At 38.1% G+C, this 18881-nt stretch overlaps 1 protein-coding gene across 1 annotated transcript; it reads left to right on the forward strand.

Moving 5' to 3' along the window:
- Window positions 1-245: 245 nt before the first annotated feature.
- Window positions 246-18503, forward strand: LIPJ (lipase family member J). The gene is made up of 9 exons (XM_045877742.2): window positions 246-559; window positions 1118-1235; window positions 6435-6633; window positions 7347-7456; window positions 8964-9100; window positions 9673-9819; window positions 13313-13384; window positions 17114-17185; window positions 18172-18503. Exons 1-9 carry the CDS (start codon window positions 353-355, stop codon window positions 18403-18405), a joined length of 1296 nt encoding a protein of 431 aa, XP_045733698.1. The 5' UTR covers window positions 246-352; the 3' UTR covers window positions 18406-18503.
- The last annotated feature ends 378 nt before the right edge of the window (window positions 18504-18881 follow it).

Raw genomic sequence — 18881 nt, forward strand, 5'->3', positions numbered from 1 at the left:
GAGCCTCCCCCTTCTCATGCTCTCTCCCTCTCTTTCTCTCTCACACACTCTCTTGCAAATAAATAAATAAAATCCTTAAAAAAAAAACAACAAGTGTTAGTCTGGTAAGAATATCATTACATCATTAATTCAGGTATCAATTAACTTGCAGTATGTGATAAAACTTTTGGAACTGGGCTTAACAATTCTATAATGGAGACATCAAAGAGGGGTTTGTGCTATAAAAGAGGGTAGTTGGAAAAGTATGAATCTGGGAATGAAGCAGGAATGAATCAGAATCTTGACTGCCTATTATACATGGTGTGTCCTTAGAGAAGTTAATTTCTCAAAGCTTCGGTTTTCTTCCCTGAAAATGGTAATATTCCCTAACTCACAGAATTATTTAAACAGTCAAGTGCTATCACCTCCTGCAATTTTAATAGTATTAACATCTCCTTTTATATGTAGATCCCAAATGTCCTACCTTCTCAAAGTGATGTCTTTCGTTTTAATTCTTGGGACTACTCAAGGTGCCTTTCGATATCGAAGAGCTAGGAACCCTGAAGCGAACATGAACATTGTAAGTTGCTAGGAAATAAATGCTAAGCTGCCGAAATAACAGGGAATGCTACTCTTTAACTGGGAAGGGGGGAGCTTTTATTTTAATAGGTCTGCGGTCTATATATTCATTTACTATTCTGTAGCTCAGTTTCCCCTTCACCCTTATTTTGTTCCTGGAAAAATATATATATACATACATTTAAATACCTTTATGGAGGACTTATAAATTCTCTTTTGTATACATGTCCACACATACAAATTCCAGATATAAGCTTAGCTATAACCATAGACATGCAAACATTTGTGGATAAATATATATTTTTAAATTGTATATGGCTGAGTAGGTAAAAGTTTGAGTGATTAGTAGTTAGGAAAAAAGTAATGTATAAGACTAATGCTTAGTAGATGTTCTAAAATATCTATTACTGAATCAATCAGTGAACTAGTAAGAAGAAATAGTCCTGAGGTTGAGAGACAATACAAAGGTCCATTATTACATTAATAGGTTAGATTATTATCAGGTTCCATTAACTGACCAGAAATCGTATCCTAAAAGGCTTCCTTTTTCTTTATGTAGAGCCAGATTATTTCCTATTGGGGCTACCCAGATGAAGTATATGATATTGTAACTGAAGATGGTTACATCCTTGGCCTTTATAGAATTCCTTATGGGAAGACAAACAATGACAGTTCAGGTAATATTCAATTCAGAGAAATTTGGTTACTGGGCCCTGAAGGCCTTAACTCTTCCATTTCTTCTTAGTGAGTTTCAGACAAGAAAAGGATTTAAACATTAAGCGTATAGTTAACTTCTCCTACATGTCTCTATATGTCACTAGAAGAGAGCCAGGTGCTCCCCTGGCTTCCTGTTCACAAGGTGGTTTTAGAGTGTGATGGAAATTAAGCTGTTCCAAGTGTTCTTTGTGGGTCACTTTACTCATTTCTGTTGATTCTCTCCAATCTCTTTGTTTCAGGAGGGGTTAGAAATGGTAACATGGTAACATAGGTTTAAAAAACAGCTGGTAAAAACGTCCTTCCTTGTCTTTATGGCTGTCTCTTCTAGTAATAACAAAGAGATCAGGTTGGTAGCAAACTCTGGTTCTTTAACCCAACAGTAGGTACATCATTATCCACAAATGAGGTGAAAAAAATAAAGCACTTGAATTTGTCTCTAGGGTTATAATCCTGTATCAGCCACTTACTAGCAGAATCTGTAATGGATTACTTTTCCTTATTCATCTAATTGCTCAAATAAAAGCCAGCCTTTTTTTTTTTTTTTTTAGTTTTCTCTTTAGATTTTCTCCCTGAAAAGAATGTTTCTCATATTATAAAATACCCTCTCAAGTTCTCATTTTAAACATTAAAGTATATTTCACGGAAAATACTAATTTGAAACAACCTCAATCAATGTAATTTTGGATCCTTATAAAGGTCAGAGCTACTAGACAGAAAATGTTAACATATATTTAACATAATTATAGTAATCATTTTTCACGGTATGACCTAATATCATGAATACTGTGATAAAATATTGAAAGGTAATTTAAAAATATAGTAAGTGCTTCAGAGTTGTCTTGAAGCAGTGCTGGAGACAGGGAGTCAGGAGCATGTGATTTATTGCTGGCCTACGGTCAGGAGAAGGTCATGTGGAAATCAGGGGAGGGCAGGGGAAGGAGCTAAGGAAGGATGTGGCTCAGCTAAGTCCAGCTGGAGTCTGATCTCAGGGGAGCGCATGGATCCAGGAACTGCAATACCGAAGTGGTCCTGCCCTGAAGTTGGGCAGCTAGCCTTTTGCATTGTCTCAGCAGTTAGTCATTGCTTAAGGCTTCTCGTAGAAAGAGGTGTATTCTCATAGGTGAGGCAATTGCCATTTGCCTGGGGGGCAATCCTACAGAGAGAGGGGCAATATGAACACTTAGAAAGCAACACCCACAACAGCTAGGAGCATGCTCCACCTGCTTAGGAAAGGAAGTCTAGGTGGGGCACCAAAATAACAGAGTGCACTTCTTGCATTACTCAGATCCATTTGTTTTTCACATGAAGCTTATTTCATCCAGGTACAGGTTTTCCAGAACTTGGGTAGGTCAGAATACCTGGGGAAACTTGCAAGAGGAGGGTGAGTGGAACAGAGTATGACATCTGCCATTGCAACTGATCCTAACGCCATGGCTGGTACTCATAAATTCTGACCTCTACTACCCACTATAGAATCCTCTCCCTTTCAGCCATGTCTCCTGATGTGGCAAGCCAGGCCCTTATCCTGAAGGGCTACTGTGCCCAAAACAGGTCATGGTTGCAGTACTTGTACATTTTACAGGTAAAGTAAGGCATGGGAGTAACAAAAGATGTCCCAGTGAATCATGTGAATGCCAAATATGGTTTTCCATCTTCATTCTGTATCAGAGGCCCTACCTCGTCATGGTGATCAGGGCCAATTATTCCTGCCAACATAGCAATTCTTTTCTTTGCCACCCCGCCCCGCCCCACAGTATTCTATCATGAAGAGCCCAAAGTCTAGCCAGCCAGCAGTCATAGCTTTATTATTAGTTACCGCATGAACTAGTGGAAGTGTTTTCTGTCTGGAAATGAGGACCTCTAGTCTATAGAGCCTTAAATTGTGAGGACAGAAAGTATAAGCCTTGGAGTGAATTACTGGGTGATAGTGAGTCTTAATCCTACCCCTTTTTTTCTCAGACTCTACCAATGAGAGGAAGTAGCAATATATTCTGGCCATTTGTTTAAGGTATATAAAGTCCTTAGGATAGGACCCACGCTTATGGGATGTCATCTCCCAGATGGCATCTCCACTGGGTGGTGGTTTCATTGCTCGGTTGGGTTGGCAGCCTTTTGTTGGTAGTTATGTGATAAGACCAGTGGCCTTCCAAGGCCATAATGCTGATGAACGCACTGTCTTTGACCTGCAGTGAATCCCTTTATCTGAGGTATGTCATGAGGGGCTCCATATTTATAGACCAGACACTCCATGAACTCTTGAAAAGTAGTGCTGGCAGGCTGTGGTCCTGGGTGGAAAGAAAGGCAAATCATAGCCAAAATATATCTCAATCCCTGTCATAGTGAATTGTTGCCCTTTCCAGGAAAGAAAGGGCCTGGTGCCCCCAACTGGTCTCCAAGTGGCTGGTTTGGTCTCCTTGAGGGCAGGGTACCCTGTGAGATTTCCTTTGCAGGCAGGTCAGACATACTTTCCTAGTCGCCTTGGTGAGGCACCCACACTGGGGGGCCAGGTTAGTCTACATCTCTCTCATCATGGCTACTCCTTTTGTGAGCCCACAGCACAGCACTGGAGTGGTTAAGACCAGTGTCTGGCTGACATCTACTGGTTGAGACATCCTACGCACTTTTGGTTGGTTAGTGTATCCTATGTAGTGCTCGTTGCCCTCCCTGTGCCCCCCAGCCCCGCCCCGCACTACAATTGAGTATTGCTCTGGAGGGCAAATGGGGAAAGGATCAGAGGAGAGCGTCTTGACCCTCCTGCAATAACTGTTGTTCCCTTTCACAGATCTGCACCACAATGGACACTTTGGCAAGACTCTTCCCAATCTTTTCTGTGAAGTTCATGTAGGGTTCATGGGACAGAGCTTGCAGGAGGATATAGACTTCCCCTTTTCTACTGAACCCTGTCCTTCACACTGTCCTTGGAGCCTATCCCTGGCCTTCACTAATTCTTCAATTATTCTACCTAATCTATTCAGATTGTGTCTCCCGCATAAGGGAGGGCTTATGTCTCCTTTCTCCTTGTAAGCACCTGTCTCTCCTCAGATTTGAGGCCCGATTTTTGCTCTGTGAATCAGCTCTTTGATGAGTTTTTTAAAAGTCATGAATTTGAATGTAGTTGTTTGTTTGTGTTTTTTTTTTTTTTTTAAGAGTGGGAGCAATACTTTTCCAGTTTATTATACATCCCAAGATGGAAGTCGAAGTTCTCCACTTCTGAGTTTTTAAATTTTGATGATATCCTCATCAGTGTATTTTTTTCAACTTATTAGATGAAATATCCTCTGGGCTCACCCAAGGCACATTAATCAATTGGTGGGTGTTCTGGTTTTATTTATTAGATTAGCATACCTATGTCTTGAGCCTCTGTATCTTTTTCCTTCCCAATCTGCTTTGCTATTCTGGAATTTTCTAAGCTTCTGAGAAATCTTGGCAGAGTGTTGAGACTGACCTCTCAACCATTGCCAGTGTGTAAAACCTTGCATTGTAGGATATATACATATCCTACATAAGATATATATATATGTAAGATATATATATCTTTCCTTTTTTTCTATCCAACACTTAGGCATACTCTTCCAGATTTTGTAGCTCTTTTAGTGTACAATCTCTTCTCTCCCTCAGCAGGCCCAACACTTCAGTCAAGCCACTGGAAAACTCAACCAGCATTAGTGATTGAGTATACAGGAAGGGATTGGGGTGGATTTTGAGGAGGAAAAGCCTTGTTCTGAAAGATATCTAAGTCAGAGTTTTCTAACAAAGAGGAATGGGTCACTCTATAGTCCCAGTGAGTTCAGGGAAATTTGGGACTCAAGCTTCTAGAGTTCTTCTATTCAGATAGTCTCATCTCAAGTCTCTGAGTCCTCCTTCCCTATCAAGGCCCTGAATATGGGATGGATTCTTCCCAGTGCTGAGAATTCAAACTTCCTGAGTTCTACTCTCCTTACAATTAGTTCAAGACCATGATTTTCACCTCAGTTTGCCCTCTCGAAGTAGAAGATGAGGTGTTGAGGTGCTATCAGAAAAGTCTTAGGACTTTCACCCTTTGCTTTGAATTGGTGATTGATTGCCCTGATCCTGTAATACTCTCTCTTTAAAGCATGATTGGCACTCAGCAACAGCTACCCAGACCTCATAATCCTATTTCCTCTGTACCTCTTAACTGTGAGAGATACTGCACAAGCCAGTCATTCCTATCCTGTGCCATCACAGGAAACATGAGTATTTTAGCCCCTGGAGTGCTACAACATGCAAGGTTCTGTCAGTACTCTCCCTACAATTAATGATGTCAGTGGTGCGGTCCTCAATGTCAACCAGCCAGCCAGCAAGTAATCCAAATCCACAATCCCATCCACAAATGTCTGCTTCCTTGGTCACTTTTAGTAGTAACTCTTAGGTCAGGTGCCCTAGAAACAGAGCTTGTGACAGGGATTTGAGTGCACATGATTTATTGAGGGGATCTCAGGAAAAAAGAAATGGGGGAAACAGAAGAGAGCAGAGGAAGAAGTTAAGTAAATATGTGGTCTCAATTGGATTCTAGCCTCACCCTGGTCTCTTGAGGAACATGAAGTACATCAGAGCTGGTCCAACCCTGAAGCAAGGGAGTCAGCTTTTTGTACTTTTGTGTCAGTTGGTCAGAGAGGAGATTGTCTCCTTCCTCCTCCAGTGTGGGAGCTCCTATTTAGCCAATAATGCTAGAAGTACCTCTCCTGAGAAGGAACAGCTTCTTTCTTTCTTTCCACACTCACCATGGAGTCTGCTTGAGAGTCTCTCTCTCCCACTCTCTCTGCCCCTCCTCTGGCTCTCTCCCTCTCTGAAATTAAACTAAATTAAATTAAAGTAAAGTAAAGTAAATTAAAACGTATATGAGTGCTCACATTACTATTAGATATTTGAATGTTCTAATCTTAAAAGTTAATATATTTAAGTGAGACATAGCCTAATTGTACACTTGGTCATTTGAAAAAAACTCTTTGTAAACTGTGCTAAACAACTGACATACAATGGGATTAAACATTAATAATTTACCCTATCTATACAATATAAAATAAAAAAAATTTTTTTAAACCTCAAACTGTCATGTTTTGAAAGATTGAATTTCAGATGAGATATTTATGCAGATACCACAACATTTAAAAAGAAATTCTCTGCATTTTTTTTTCTAGCTCAGAGGCTTGTTGTATACTTGCAACATGGTTTATTTACATCTGCCAGCAGCTGGATTTCAAATCTTCCCAACAACAGCCTGGGCTTCATTCTAGCAGATGCTGGTTATGACGTATGGATGGGGAACAGCAGAGGTACTACCTGGTCCAGGAAACACACGTACCTCAAAACAAATTCCAAAGAATTCTGGGCCTTCAGGTACAAATAACATCAAGTAATGTTTCATTTTATTTTATAAGTGTGTCAAATATTTTGTTTTGTGTTTGAATGAAATAAAGTAGAACAGAAGTATCTTTTCTCAATCAGGTCTTTTAACAGACCATAACAATTTGTGTCAATTTTTGCTTGAAAATTAAAGAGTGATTGATCTTAAGCATGTTTCTTGTTTTTCAGTAATAACCTTTATTGGCTAACCCCACCCTTCCTTTAACCATTGTTTTATTCCATAACCTATATTAGTTTATCTCCCTGTATGTAGAATAATCAAACAGCATCTTTTTAAGACTATCATGGGACTATTTTAGTTTCTTGACTTTGTGTTCTCACATAAGTCTTTATTCAGTAGATACATTATGCCATGTAACTTCCTTTTTTTTAAGATTTATTTATTTATTTGAGAGAGAGTACGACTGTGGGGAGAGGCAGAGGGAGAGGGAGAGAGAAGCTCAAGCAGACTCCACGCTGAGTGCAGAGCCTGATGAGGGCTCGATCTCACAACCGTGAGACCACGACCTGAGCCGAAATCAAGAGTCAAGATGCTTAACCAACTGAGCCACCCAGGCGCCTCATAACTTCTTGATAATACGTAAAGAGAGTTGAAAATTGTTTCATGCACTTACTTATTCATCATCTTCAAGTGTTAGCATCACATTAGAAGCAAGGGGATTTCAACTTCCCTTTTTCTTTTGTAGTTTTGATGAGATGGCAAAATACGACCTCCCAGCCTCCATTGACTTCATTGTGAAGCACACGGGACAAGAGGAAATATTTTATATAGGTCATTCCCAGGGCACCACTATTGGTATGGCAAGAAAGATTGTCGCTATAGTCCACAATGACTGTTGTAGAGTTTGCAGACACACCTCCTAAGGACATGGGCAAGCTCCCCAAGCTACAAGTGACACAAAGCAGAGCTCTGAGAGGAGCGTCCAACAGCTGGGTCTGGGAAGCTTACCCCCTCCTTACTTCTACCTTATCTTCTTCAGTCACAAAGAACTCATTGTAATAACAGGTTGTTGGCAGTTGTCTTTGTTTCTAAGTGTTCAGAAGTTGGATATCCATCTTGGGATCAAAGTGAAATCATAACTACAACTTGTTCCACAAATAGAAATTTCATACTTATTATTATGGTCATTTAAGTGTGGCATAGGGCCTCATGAGGGAGAGACATGAGAAGGCCATTTATGTTATGCATTTAGGACAGATTAAACTTTAGACCTACATGAAGATGAGCAAAGTCTTCATATGTTTAAAGAGACTAGAAAAGAACTTCTGTCAGCTCACAACAATGCTTCTATCTAATGCGTGACAACTTCACTTTCAGAAAAGAAAAAAATTCTCTAAAACCCAACGTAATTCTCTTACATGGTGCGGTAAACCTTCTTACTCCCACTCTCTCTACTGTGGAAGTTACAAAGACTATTTTATAATAGCAGCCAGTATTCACTGAGTCTTTTCTAGGCTGAAAATGATCATTTTCTTATAGGAATAATACACTTCCTGCTTTAAAAAAAAATTTGTTGAATAACAGTCTAATCCAATTTTCCATAGATTTTTTTCTCTGACATTTATTAACCATGTGTGTGACTTGGAGTCTGGATTCTCCAGCTGTTCAGTTATTTGGAACCAGGAATCTTGGAAAATTATTAAATAAAAAAAAAGTGGGTTATGTGCTAGAGTTTACTGACTCATAATATGTTATATGATTCTTTGGTTGTTTGCCTTCTTAGAACTCAGAAAACAGAAAAGCTATAAAAATAGAGATGTGCAAGAATGTAGCTTGATAAGATGTCACAAAGGGGAAAACTATTTGTCACATTAATAACTCTAAACTAACAATAAAATATAAACTAGTGTTTGGTTATCTTCTGTACAAGAAGGCAAGGATATTTTGAAATATATTAAAAGTAAATATTGAAATAATTTGACATGTATTGAATCTCTCACCTAAAGTGTAAGATTCAAATATCAGAAAAGCTCACTAACTTATTTTCAGCATTGCCAGTTATAGAAATGTTCAGTATTGTTTCTGATTTCTCAACTGTGGGGTTATAAGACTCTTTTAGTGTTGATTTATCATTATTTATGGCCTAGACATTGTTTTTAATACTAATCATCAGTATGCTATTGTGATCAATATGCATGTCTCATACTGGGTGACCGATAAATGTTTGATAAGGGAATTAAGAAATGAATGAGTCAATTAAGTGGTCATAGCATACTGAATTTACTCTTACTTGTCATGATGTCATTTCTTACATGCTACTAATTGTGTAAGAATAGTTCATTTCTGTCTTATTTTCTTTCAGCTTTCATAACGTTTTCCACAATACCAAAGATAGCTGAAAGAATCAAAATATTTTTTGCCTTAGCTCCAGTTTTTTCTATTAAATACTCAAAGAGCCCTTTAATTAAAAGGGCATACAAATGGAAGTCAGTGATAAAGGTATGTTATTCCTTTCCTTTACGTAGTTGATAATCCAAAATGACAATGTTTCTGTCCTTTCAAAATAAAAAGTCTTGACTATGTTTGTATGAATTTTATTTTCTGGTTTCAGTGACACTGGATTCTTTCGTTTTTACAAAGGAATAAGATTTTACTTATAATACCTTTGGACATCTCTTTGTGGAGGAAAATCCAGTAGTCAACTTACTTCTATCTCCTGCTTCCAAGTTTTGTCCTTAATATAAATTTTTTTAAGACTTTATTTAATTATTTATTTTAAAGAGAGAGAATGCAGGAGCGAGGTGGGGAGGGGCAGGGAGAGGGACAAGCAGACTGCTCTGAGTGTGGAGCCCAGCACAGGACTCCATCTCACAACCCTGGGATCATGACCTGAGCCAAAATCAAGAGTCAGCCACCTAACCGACTGAGCCACCTAGGAACCCCTCTAATTTAAATGTTTTAAACTAATGTGAGACAGTGCATTTGATTATAAATATAATGAGCTCATTGCACCATTTCTTGATTAATTATTTTGGTCTTTCAAATATGAATAAAGTAAATTTGTTTTACAGGCTTTTTTTGGCAACAAAGACTTCCTACCTAATACCTCATTTAAAAGATTTGTTGGTTCAAAGCTGTGTACACTGAAGACTATTGGTAAGATTTGCCGTGATATCTTGTTTATGATATATGGATGTGACCTGGAGAACTTAAATATGGTGAGAACAAGTTGAATTTGAAATGTATTTTGTCAATTTTTAGAAAGCAGCTCTTAATAGCACTTATTTTATGCCTTGTATGTCATTTTATGATTTATCCACATATACTAATAGTTAGATTCTTAGCCTTTCTGGTTTTAGAACTATACCAACATTCTGAAACTAATCAGCATGAACATGCAGGGATTATTTTGCAGTCAAATTTGTCTTGCCTCTGTAAAGAACAGAGAGCAGGTGCTGTGCTGGGTCTTTTTATTGGCCTTTACTATTGGGTGTTAGTTTCCTGAAGTTTCTTGTATTTAAGTTGTCTTTTATCACTTGTTTTTCACAACTCCTGCTCTTATATCTTGGTTCCTAACACTCCTTCCCTTTCTTGTTGACCCTTTTGTAATTAGCATTAGTGCCTGTGAAATATCTTACATGCTTCTGGCATTCATCAAAATTCCTGGAGTGGGAAACTGTTTAAGGGCTCAAGCTACTATTACCAATCCCATATGGATTGATTGTACATAGATGTTGTTACAGATGTAGGCATTCATTCTAAGACTTTTTAAGCACATTAAATTAAAAATCCAGATTGGGCAAAAGCAGCTGTGGCATTTGGACTACTGGTTGTTTCCTGTACCTGTACCATTTAATAATTTCCCAGCAAGAATCAATTTACTCATTCAGAGAAAGAGAAGTTGTCAAGATGTCCATTCTTACCAACTTAGTCCATAGATTCAATGCAATCCTAATCAAAATCCCAGCAAGCTATTTTAAGGATATTGACAAATGACTTCTAACATTTATGGAGAGAAGCAAAACCCAGAGTAACCAACACAGGATTGAGGGGAAAGAGCAAAGTTGGAGGATTGGTACTATTGAACTTCAAGACTTAGTATTAAACTACAGTAATCTGGACAGTGTGGGATTAGTGAAAGAAGAAACAAGAAGATCAGTGCAACAAGACAGAGAGCCCAGAAATAGAGCCCTATAAATATCAACAACAGATCTTTGACAAAGGAGAAAAGGCAGTGCAATAGAAAAACAATAGTCTCTTCAACAAATGGTGTTGGGACAACTGGACATCCACATGCAAAAAAAGTGAATCCAGACACAAACTTTATACCCTTCACAAAATTAACTAAAATTTGGATCAAAGACCTAAATGTGAAATGTGAAACTATAGAAATTCTAGAAGATAACATAGTGAAAAACCTAGATGACCTTGGGTGTGGCAAGGACCACCAGAGTGGTACATTTGTTACAACTGATGAACCTACATCAACACATCATAAGTACCCTAAATCCATAGTTTATGGTATGGTTCACTCTGGTGTTCTACATTCTGTGGGTTTTAACAAATGTATAATGACATGGATCTACAATCATAGTATCATAGAGGATATTTTCACTGCCCTAAAAATCCTCTGTGCTTTGTGTGTTCTTTCTTCCCCACTTAAGTCCTGGCAACCACTGATACCACTAATCTTTTTACTGTCTCCCACAGTTTTGCCTTTTCCAGAATGTCATGTAGTTGGAATCACACAGTTTGCAACCCTTTCAGATTGCCTTCTTCCATTTACTAGCATACATTTAAGGTTCTTCCATATCTTTTCCTGGGTTGGTAGCTTATTGATTTTTAGTGCTGAAAAATATTCAATTGTCTGGATGTACCATATCTATCCACCTACTAAAGGACATTTTGGTTCAAGTTTTGACAATTATGAATAAAGATGCTATAAACATCAATGTGCAGAGTTTGCATGAACATGAGTTTTCAACTCCTTTGGATAAATACCAAGGAATGTGATTGCTGGATTGTATGATAAGGATACATTGTGTTTTATAAGAGACCACCAAACTGTTTTCCAAAGTGGTTGTAATACTTTGCATTCCTACCAGCAGTGAATGAGAATTCCTGTGGCTCCACATCCTAACCAGCACTTGGTGCTGTCAACGTTTGGGACTTTTGTCATTTTCATAGTTGTGTAGTGCTATCTCATTGTTCTTTTAAGTTGCATTTCCCTGATGACATATGATGCAGAGCATCTTTTCATGGTCATTTGCTATCTCTATATCTGTTCGGTGAGGTGTCTGTTAAGGTCTTTGGCCCATTTTTAAATCAGGTTATTTATTTTCTCATTGTTGAGTTTGAAGGGTTCATTGTACATTTTGGGTAACAGTCCTTCATAGATATGTCTTTTGCAAATATTTTCTTCCAGGCTGTAGCTTGTCTTCTAATTCTCTTGATACTGTCTTTTGCAAAGTGGACATTTTTAACTTTGATGAAGTCCAGCTTGTCAGTTATTTCTTTCATAGATTGTGCCTTTGGTGTTTTATCTAAAAAGTCATCACTAGACCCAAAGTCAACTAGATTTTCTCTGCTATGTTATCTTCTAGGAGTTTCATAGTTTTGAGTTTGACATTTAGGTCTGTGTTCTATTTTCAGTTAACTCTTGTGAAGGGTGTGGGGTCTGTGTCTCAACTCTTTTTTTTTTTCTTTTCCACGTGGTTGTCTAGTTGTTCCAGCATCATTTGTTGAAGATACCAGTGTTTCTCTGCTGTATTGCCTTTTCTCCTTTGTCAAAGATCTGTTGACTATATTTATAGGGGTCTGTTTGGGGGCCCTCTGTTCCATTCTATGGATCTGTTTGTCTATTCTTTCACCAATACCACACTGTCTTGATTACAGATTAGGTTTACAGTACATCTTGAAGTTGTGTGTGTCAGTCCTCCAACTTTGTTCTTCCCTTACAATATTGTGTTGGCTGTCCTGGGTCTTCTGCCTCTCCATCTGAGAAGCAGTCTGTTGATATCCTTAAGATAACTTGCTGAGATTTTGATAGGATAACATTGACATTATATGTCTTGTTCACTGATTGAGGTTCCCAGGGACCATGTAGGCAGTACAAACCTAGATGACAGATTGACTTGAATGCTGTTCTGTTTCTGATTGCTTCCTTGGGAGTTGTGTAGAATTTCAGGAGCCCAGTTAATCATGGAAAGGGTTTCTTTTTAAAGTCTCCTAACTGCCCTTGGCAGGTTCTGGACTGATTTTTTTTTCCTGAACTAGCTGAGTTCTCACAATGAAACTTCAGATTCTCTGGGATTGGCAAGTAACTTGAAGGAAAACTGTCTTTAGTACTTTGCTTTTTTGAGGGTTTTTTGTTTTTTCTTTTCCATTTTTCCTGGTAATTTCTTTCAATCTTTTCAGTTCTTTAGTGCGTAAAAGGGGTGTGTGTGTGTGAGTCCTAAGAGTTTTGATTGTTTTCAGTATGGGATGACAGACTACATAACTTGGAAATCCAATAATAGCTTCTACATTAATGCAAAAATTACACATTTAGTAAGTACATTTGTGTCCTTAATTAAAATATAATTTTATCTTTTTATTTATATTACTTAAAAATAACTTTAAATTTAATTGAAATTATTTAGTGTGGTAAATATCAAAGATTATGCTTTCTCCAATTGAACTAGATATAAAAATAATTTTTTAACCCCTCAGAGTCGTGTGGATGTGTATATGTCACATAATCCAGCAGGGACATCTGTTCAAAATATGTTACACTGGAGTCAGGTACAACTTTTCAAGTGCATTTTAGTACAATTTTATTTATACCACTCATGGTTTATCCCATCATTCTGGGAATCATGCCATTGCCATAGGATGATAAATTTAGAAGGATAAAATGTAACAATTACATATTTGTGTAATTATGTATAGTTTTTAATAATGTTAATATCATAACCTACTAGATCTTCTAACCCTAAGCAATGATCAGAGCAATATAATTATTTTGTTTTACAAATGAGAAAATATGAATTCGGAATAGTAGACTAGCAATCATTGAGGCCATGTTCATCACTTGACTTGCCCAAAGAGTCAGAGCTATTCCTTTAAAAAAACCCTAAGACTAAAAAATAATAATAATAATAAAAAATAAAAAAGTCCTAAGACTAGAACACAGGTGTCCTAATGCCTAGTCTCTCACTAGACTACACTCTCTTCTCTGTTCAATTGTGAACTCCATGAGGACCATGAGCAAGTTTTATTCACTTCTACATTTGCAAGGCCAAGAGCTCTGGGCAAATAGCAGATACTCAAGAATATTTATTGCATGAATATTAATGAAGAAAAAAATCCAGTGTGAATATCATCTTAATGTTGAGAGCCAGGATAATTATCTTAGAAAGAACAGTATACTTGAGATGAAAGTATCAGACACTGAATCCTTTCTCTGAACCTTACTGACAGTGAGACACTGAGCAAGCTCATTTAATCTTTATGAAGTCAGTTTCCTTACTTTTAAAAATGGAGTTAATACTAATGCTTTGACTTAACAAAAATATTATGAGAGTTCAACAGGGTGATGATTATGAGTGTTATTTAAACTTAACAAACACTAATGAATTTACAGTATCATTGAGATATTGATAAGAGCTTTCTCATTTAAAAATGTTTAAATCTACTAAGTGGTTGTTTTCAGGTAAATTATTAAAAATCTTTAACTTATGTTTAGATTTAGTTCATTCCCGGTGATAGGCCAGGAAAATCTAAGCAACCTTTGCATCTATTCATCCATTGAAACAATATTTATTGAGTACCTACTATGTGCTCTGTACTGTTTTATGCTCAGGGTATATATCATTGGACAAAATAAATATTCCTGTCCTCTTTAAGCTTACATTCTAGTGGTAGATATACAGACAGTAAACATTAAGCATAGCAAATAAGTAAATTATTAAAACTTTAGAAGGGGATAGAAGCTATGGAAAAATAAAGGAGAAAAGGCAAGATAAAGAGATTAGGCATACTGGGTAGTGGGTTGTGTTTTTGAATAGAGAGGTTAGGCCAGCCTCAATGAGATGGTGATGTTCGAGAAAAGATTTAAAAGAGCCGAGAAAGTTAGCAATGTGAACAACCTGGAGGAAGAACATTCCAGACAGAGAGAATAGCCAATGCAAAGCCTTTAGTCAGGAGCATTTCTGAGAGGCATGGCTGAAAGGTCAGTGAGGGTGATGTCAGTGATTAAGGGAGAAAGGAGTAGGGAAAAGGGGGCAGAAATGTACTAGACCCAGAAAGGGACAAGAACATCATTGTGAGGACTTTGGTTTTCTGGCTGAAGTGAGTAGCCTCTGCAGGTTTTTGAGCAGGGAGGGGACATGATATGACTTACATTTTTAAAGGAATACTTAGGGGATGCCTCACTGGCTCATTCAGCAGAGCATGTGACTCTTGATCTCAGGGTCGTGAGTTCAAGCACCACACTGGGGTAGAGTTTACTTGGAAAAAAAAAAAAAGGAATGCTTCGGGTGCCATGTTGAGTAGACTGAAGTGGAAACAATGATAAATTAAGGAGCTTACTACCATAATCCAAACAAGAATGATGATGGCCTGCATGGGATGTGTTCCCAGGAAGGGTGGTGAAGAGGGTTTGGTTCTGAGTATACATGTGTATTGTAAACATGCAGCCATGGACATTTAATGATGGATTCTGAGAGAGGAGAGAGAAGAGTGTCTTGGATGACTCCAGACGTTCTGGCCTAAGCAAGGAAAAGATGCAATTGCCATTAAAGGAGATCGGGACGTTTGGTGGTGGTGTAGGTTTGAGGGACAAATAAGATGTTCAGTTCTGGAGATGTTAAGTGTGAGACATCCCAGTGATTAATTTGAATAAGCAGTTGTGTATAGGAGTCTAGTATTTAGAAGAGACTTACAGAAGATAAACATTTTAAATATGGATGCCACTGAAAGCCAAGAGACTGGATGAGAACACACAGAGTGAGTACAGATGGGGAGAAGAGGAGCAAGGGTGGTGGGATGAGACATAGAAAGATTCAGAGGTCAGGCAGCAGCAGCTGGATGAATATAGCAAGGAGACCAAAAACGAGCAGGGAGTGAAAAATGAAGATCAGGAAATGACAGTGTTCCAGAAACTAAGTGAAGAAAAGCTCTCGAGGATAGAAATGGACACCTAGGTCAAGTGCTGCTCATAGGTAATGTGAGGAAATTCCTCAGAATTAACGAGTTTTACAAATGTTAAAGTCATAAATAACCTCAGCTAGTTTTTTTTTTTTAACTTTTTTTTTTTTAGATTTTATTTATTTATTTGAGAGACAGAGAAAGAGAGAGAGCACGAGAGGGAAGAGGGTCAGAGGGAGAAGCAGACTCCCTGCTCAGCAGGGAGCCTGATGTGGGACTCGATCCTGGGACTCCAGGATCATGACCTGAGCCGAAGGCAGTTGCTTAACCAACTGAGCCACCCAGGCGCCCAACCTCAGCTAGTTTTGTGGCAGGAAAGAGCTGTAGGAGAAGAAGCATTCTTGGGGAAAATCAGGTTGTCCAGAGAGCAGGAAGGTAAAGGAGCCCATCAGAGATGGGTTTTAAGATACAGGCTAATGATGGAATTCCAGATGGTAGAAAGAATTTTAGGAGTTGGGGGGAGATGGGAGGAGATAAAATGGGGGGGGGTGCATGGAGACCTGTCAGATTTAGAGTCTCAGAGAAGGTGGGTAAACTGAGAGTCTGAACCTTCCTGCAATGAAAATGTTATTAGGGGAAAAATGAACGCAATCAGATTAGACCTAATAGGCTCACCGCAGTTAGTGGTGGTGAGGCTACAAGTATGGTAGGTGAAGCAAGGGATTGCTTCTGGATCATGCTCTTCAGTGCTGTTATTTGAAGCAAAGGTGTTTAGGAAGTGTCATTTCAGTCCTAAAGCACTTAGTCCTAGAAACTTTTTGTTGTTGTTGTTTAAGATTTATTTATTTATTTTAGAGAGAAAGAGAGAGAGCATGAGCACAGGGAGGGGCAGAGGGAGAGGAAGAGAGAGAATCTTCAAGCAGACTCCCTGCTGAGTGCAGATCCCAAGGCAGGGCTCAATCCCACAACCCTGAGATCAGGATCTGAGCTGAAACCAAGAGTCAGATGCTCAACCAACTGAGCCACCCAGGCGCCTGTAGACAATTTTGACCTCTGTGGATGAAGCTGAGGATTTCTGGGGACGGCTGATGTTGCCCCAAGCACACAGGCTCCTTTTAACAAGGTAAAAGGCCTTGGGGAAATGTGCATTTATATGAAGATGACAGAATCACATTCCGTAGATTCCCCTGCCCCCCACCACCTCCTCCCTCTTCCATTTCTTGCCCTATGCAAAGTAAGGGAGAAGCAAGGAAGTCTCCCTGCACATATACCCACAGGCCCAATACAAAGGGGCAGGCAGTACATGAAATGCACACCTCACATTACCAGCTGTGCTGTAGCAAACAGATGAGCATAATCTTGCTTTTAAATTTTTTCTTTCAGCTTTTTAATTCTAGCCAATTGAGAGCTTTTGACTGGGGCAGTCCTGTTCTGAACTTGGCTCATTTTAATCAGGTACATAATTATGTATAAGCTGAAAACTATCTCCTTGATCTGTTCAGATGATGTTGCTACAGAAAAAGGCTCATGTAAAGCCCGAGAGTATAATAACAGAGTGAGAAGGACCAGCAGATGAAGATCGCCATGATTTGGCTCCATATTTTCACATCCAACCCAAGGGGCTTTTCCAGGTTTTCTACGTATTTTCCAGGTTTTCTACTTATTTTAACAACAAATACCTTGGATAAGCCTGGAGAAGTTTGACAGGCTGTAGAGTAATTCATCCTCCCTCAAGAGGAAAAATATTGTGTTTATAATATGCGTAGCTCTGTGGTTAGTTAAATAAGAAATAAGAGCCATAATATGGTTCTTGACCCTCAAAAGCTATTGACTGTATTTGGGAAGATAAGACAAACCCTCATTCCACATAATAGAATTTTCCTCGTTCCACATAATGAGGAAAAGATAAAAGTTAATGAGAAGGTGGTAATAATTGTATGAGGAAGATGACAGAAATCTTGAAGTATTAGAACCCAAGTCTGTCGTCTTCAAAGTTATTCTTTTACACCATCCTTTTCTGCCTTAGCTAAACTTCATGCCTAATGTGGTTAGCTTATGTAAAACTCCAAAGTAGAATAGAAAGATCAAAATCAATAAAATCAGATTTGGCTTCAATTGCCAATGTTTACCATTTATTGATGAACATATTGGCAGTTATACAGCCATGGAAAATTTTGATTGAAATACTTTCATGCCTTATAAATAAAACTGAAATTCCTTCTGAGGAATGTTTGAATACCCTGAATTAGAGCAAACGGTCTAGTTTTGATTTGTATCTGATCTAAGTAAAAATCATAATAATGATTCTTTCAATGTTCTTGCTTTTATAGTAGTAATTATTTTAGATTCAGCTTATTTTAAAATTGCATTAATTCATCATTTAAAGAAAAGTAAATAACACCTTCTATGTATCATTTTCCGTGAAAACCCTCTACATTTAGTCCACTTCTCCATTTTACGATGTGAGGAACATGAACGTATCAACAGCAACTTGGAATGGGGGCAATGACTTGTTGGCCGATCCTGAAGATGTGAAAAATCTACTTCCTGAAATTACAAACCACATATACCATAAAACTGTTTCTTACTACAATCATATAGACTTTTTGTTTGGATTAGATGTATATCAGCAAGTTTACCGTGAAATCATTGACATTATCCAAGGCAATCTATAAAGAACTATGGTACTCTGTGTTGAAGGATCTATATCATTTCTCTTAAAATCCAATCACTTTTGTCTTGCTATGCATGTTTTTCCAGTTATTTAAATAAAATCTGGAATTTTTCCCTATTTTTTTCACTGCCCCAGGCCTTCCATTCATTAAATCAGTGGCATTTATTATATGAGGGAAATGGCAGATTCTAACTCAGCCCAAAGTAGTCTGTTGGGTGTCTACATGCAACATAAGTAACTAAAAGCATAATTTTAAAAGGATGACTTTTTGAAAAGGTGCTTTCTTTACTTCAAAGAAATATGAGTATATATGATATTAAAAGAGTTTGGGAGAATGCTTGCTGATACGAAAGCTAATTTTTGTCTATGCTGAATAAAGAGTAGAAACACTGTTGTGCTATGCAAAGGGGTTTGGGGGAGGAAAAAGGGAAGAAGGAGAGTTTGGATGCCAGTGTAGTATTTCCGCTTCTGCCCCAC

Source organism: Mirounga angustirostris, unplaced genomic scaffold, assembly GCF_029215605.1.
Source record: "Mirounga angustirostris isolate CCGP_5_RB_7025 unplaced genomic scaffold, mMirAng1.0.hap1 SCAF_6, whole genome shotgun sequence".
NCBI lineage: Eukaryota > Metazoa > Chordata > Mammalia > Carnivora > Phocidae > Mirounga > Mirounga angustirostris.

Coding starts and splice junctions, on each gene's coding strand:
- LIPJ (XM_045877742.2), top strand. CDS start 353: ATGGTAATATTCCCTAACTCACAGAATTATTTAAACAGTCAAGTGCTA. Junction 6,634..7,346: donor AAAGAATTCTGGGCCTTCAG/GTACAAATAACA, acceptor TTTCTTTTGTAG/TTTTGATGAGATGGCAAAAT. Junction 9,101..9,672: donor AATGGAAGTCAGTGATAAAG/GTATGTTATTCC, acceptor TTTGTTTTACAG/GCTTTTTTTGGCAACAAAGA.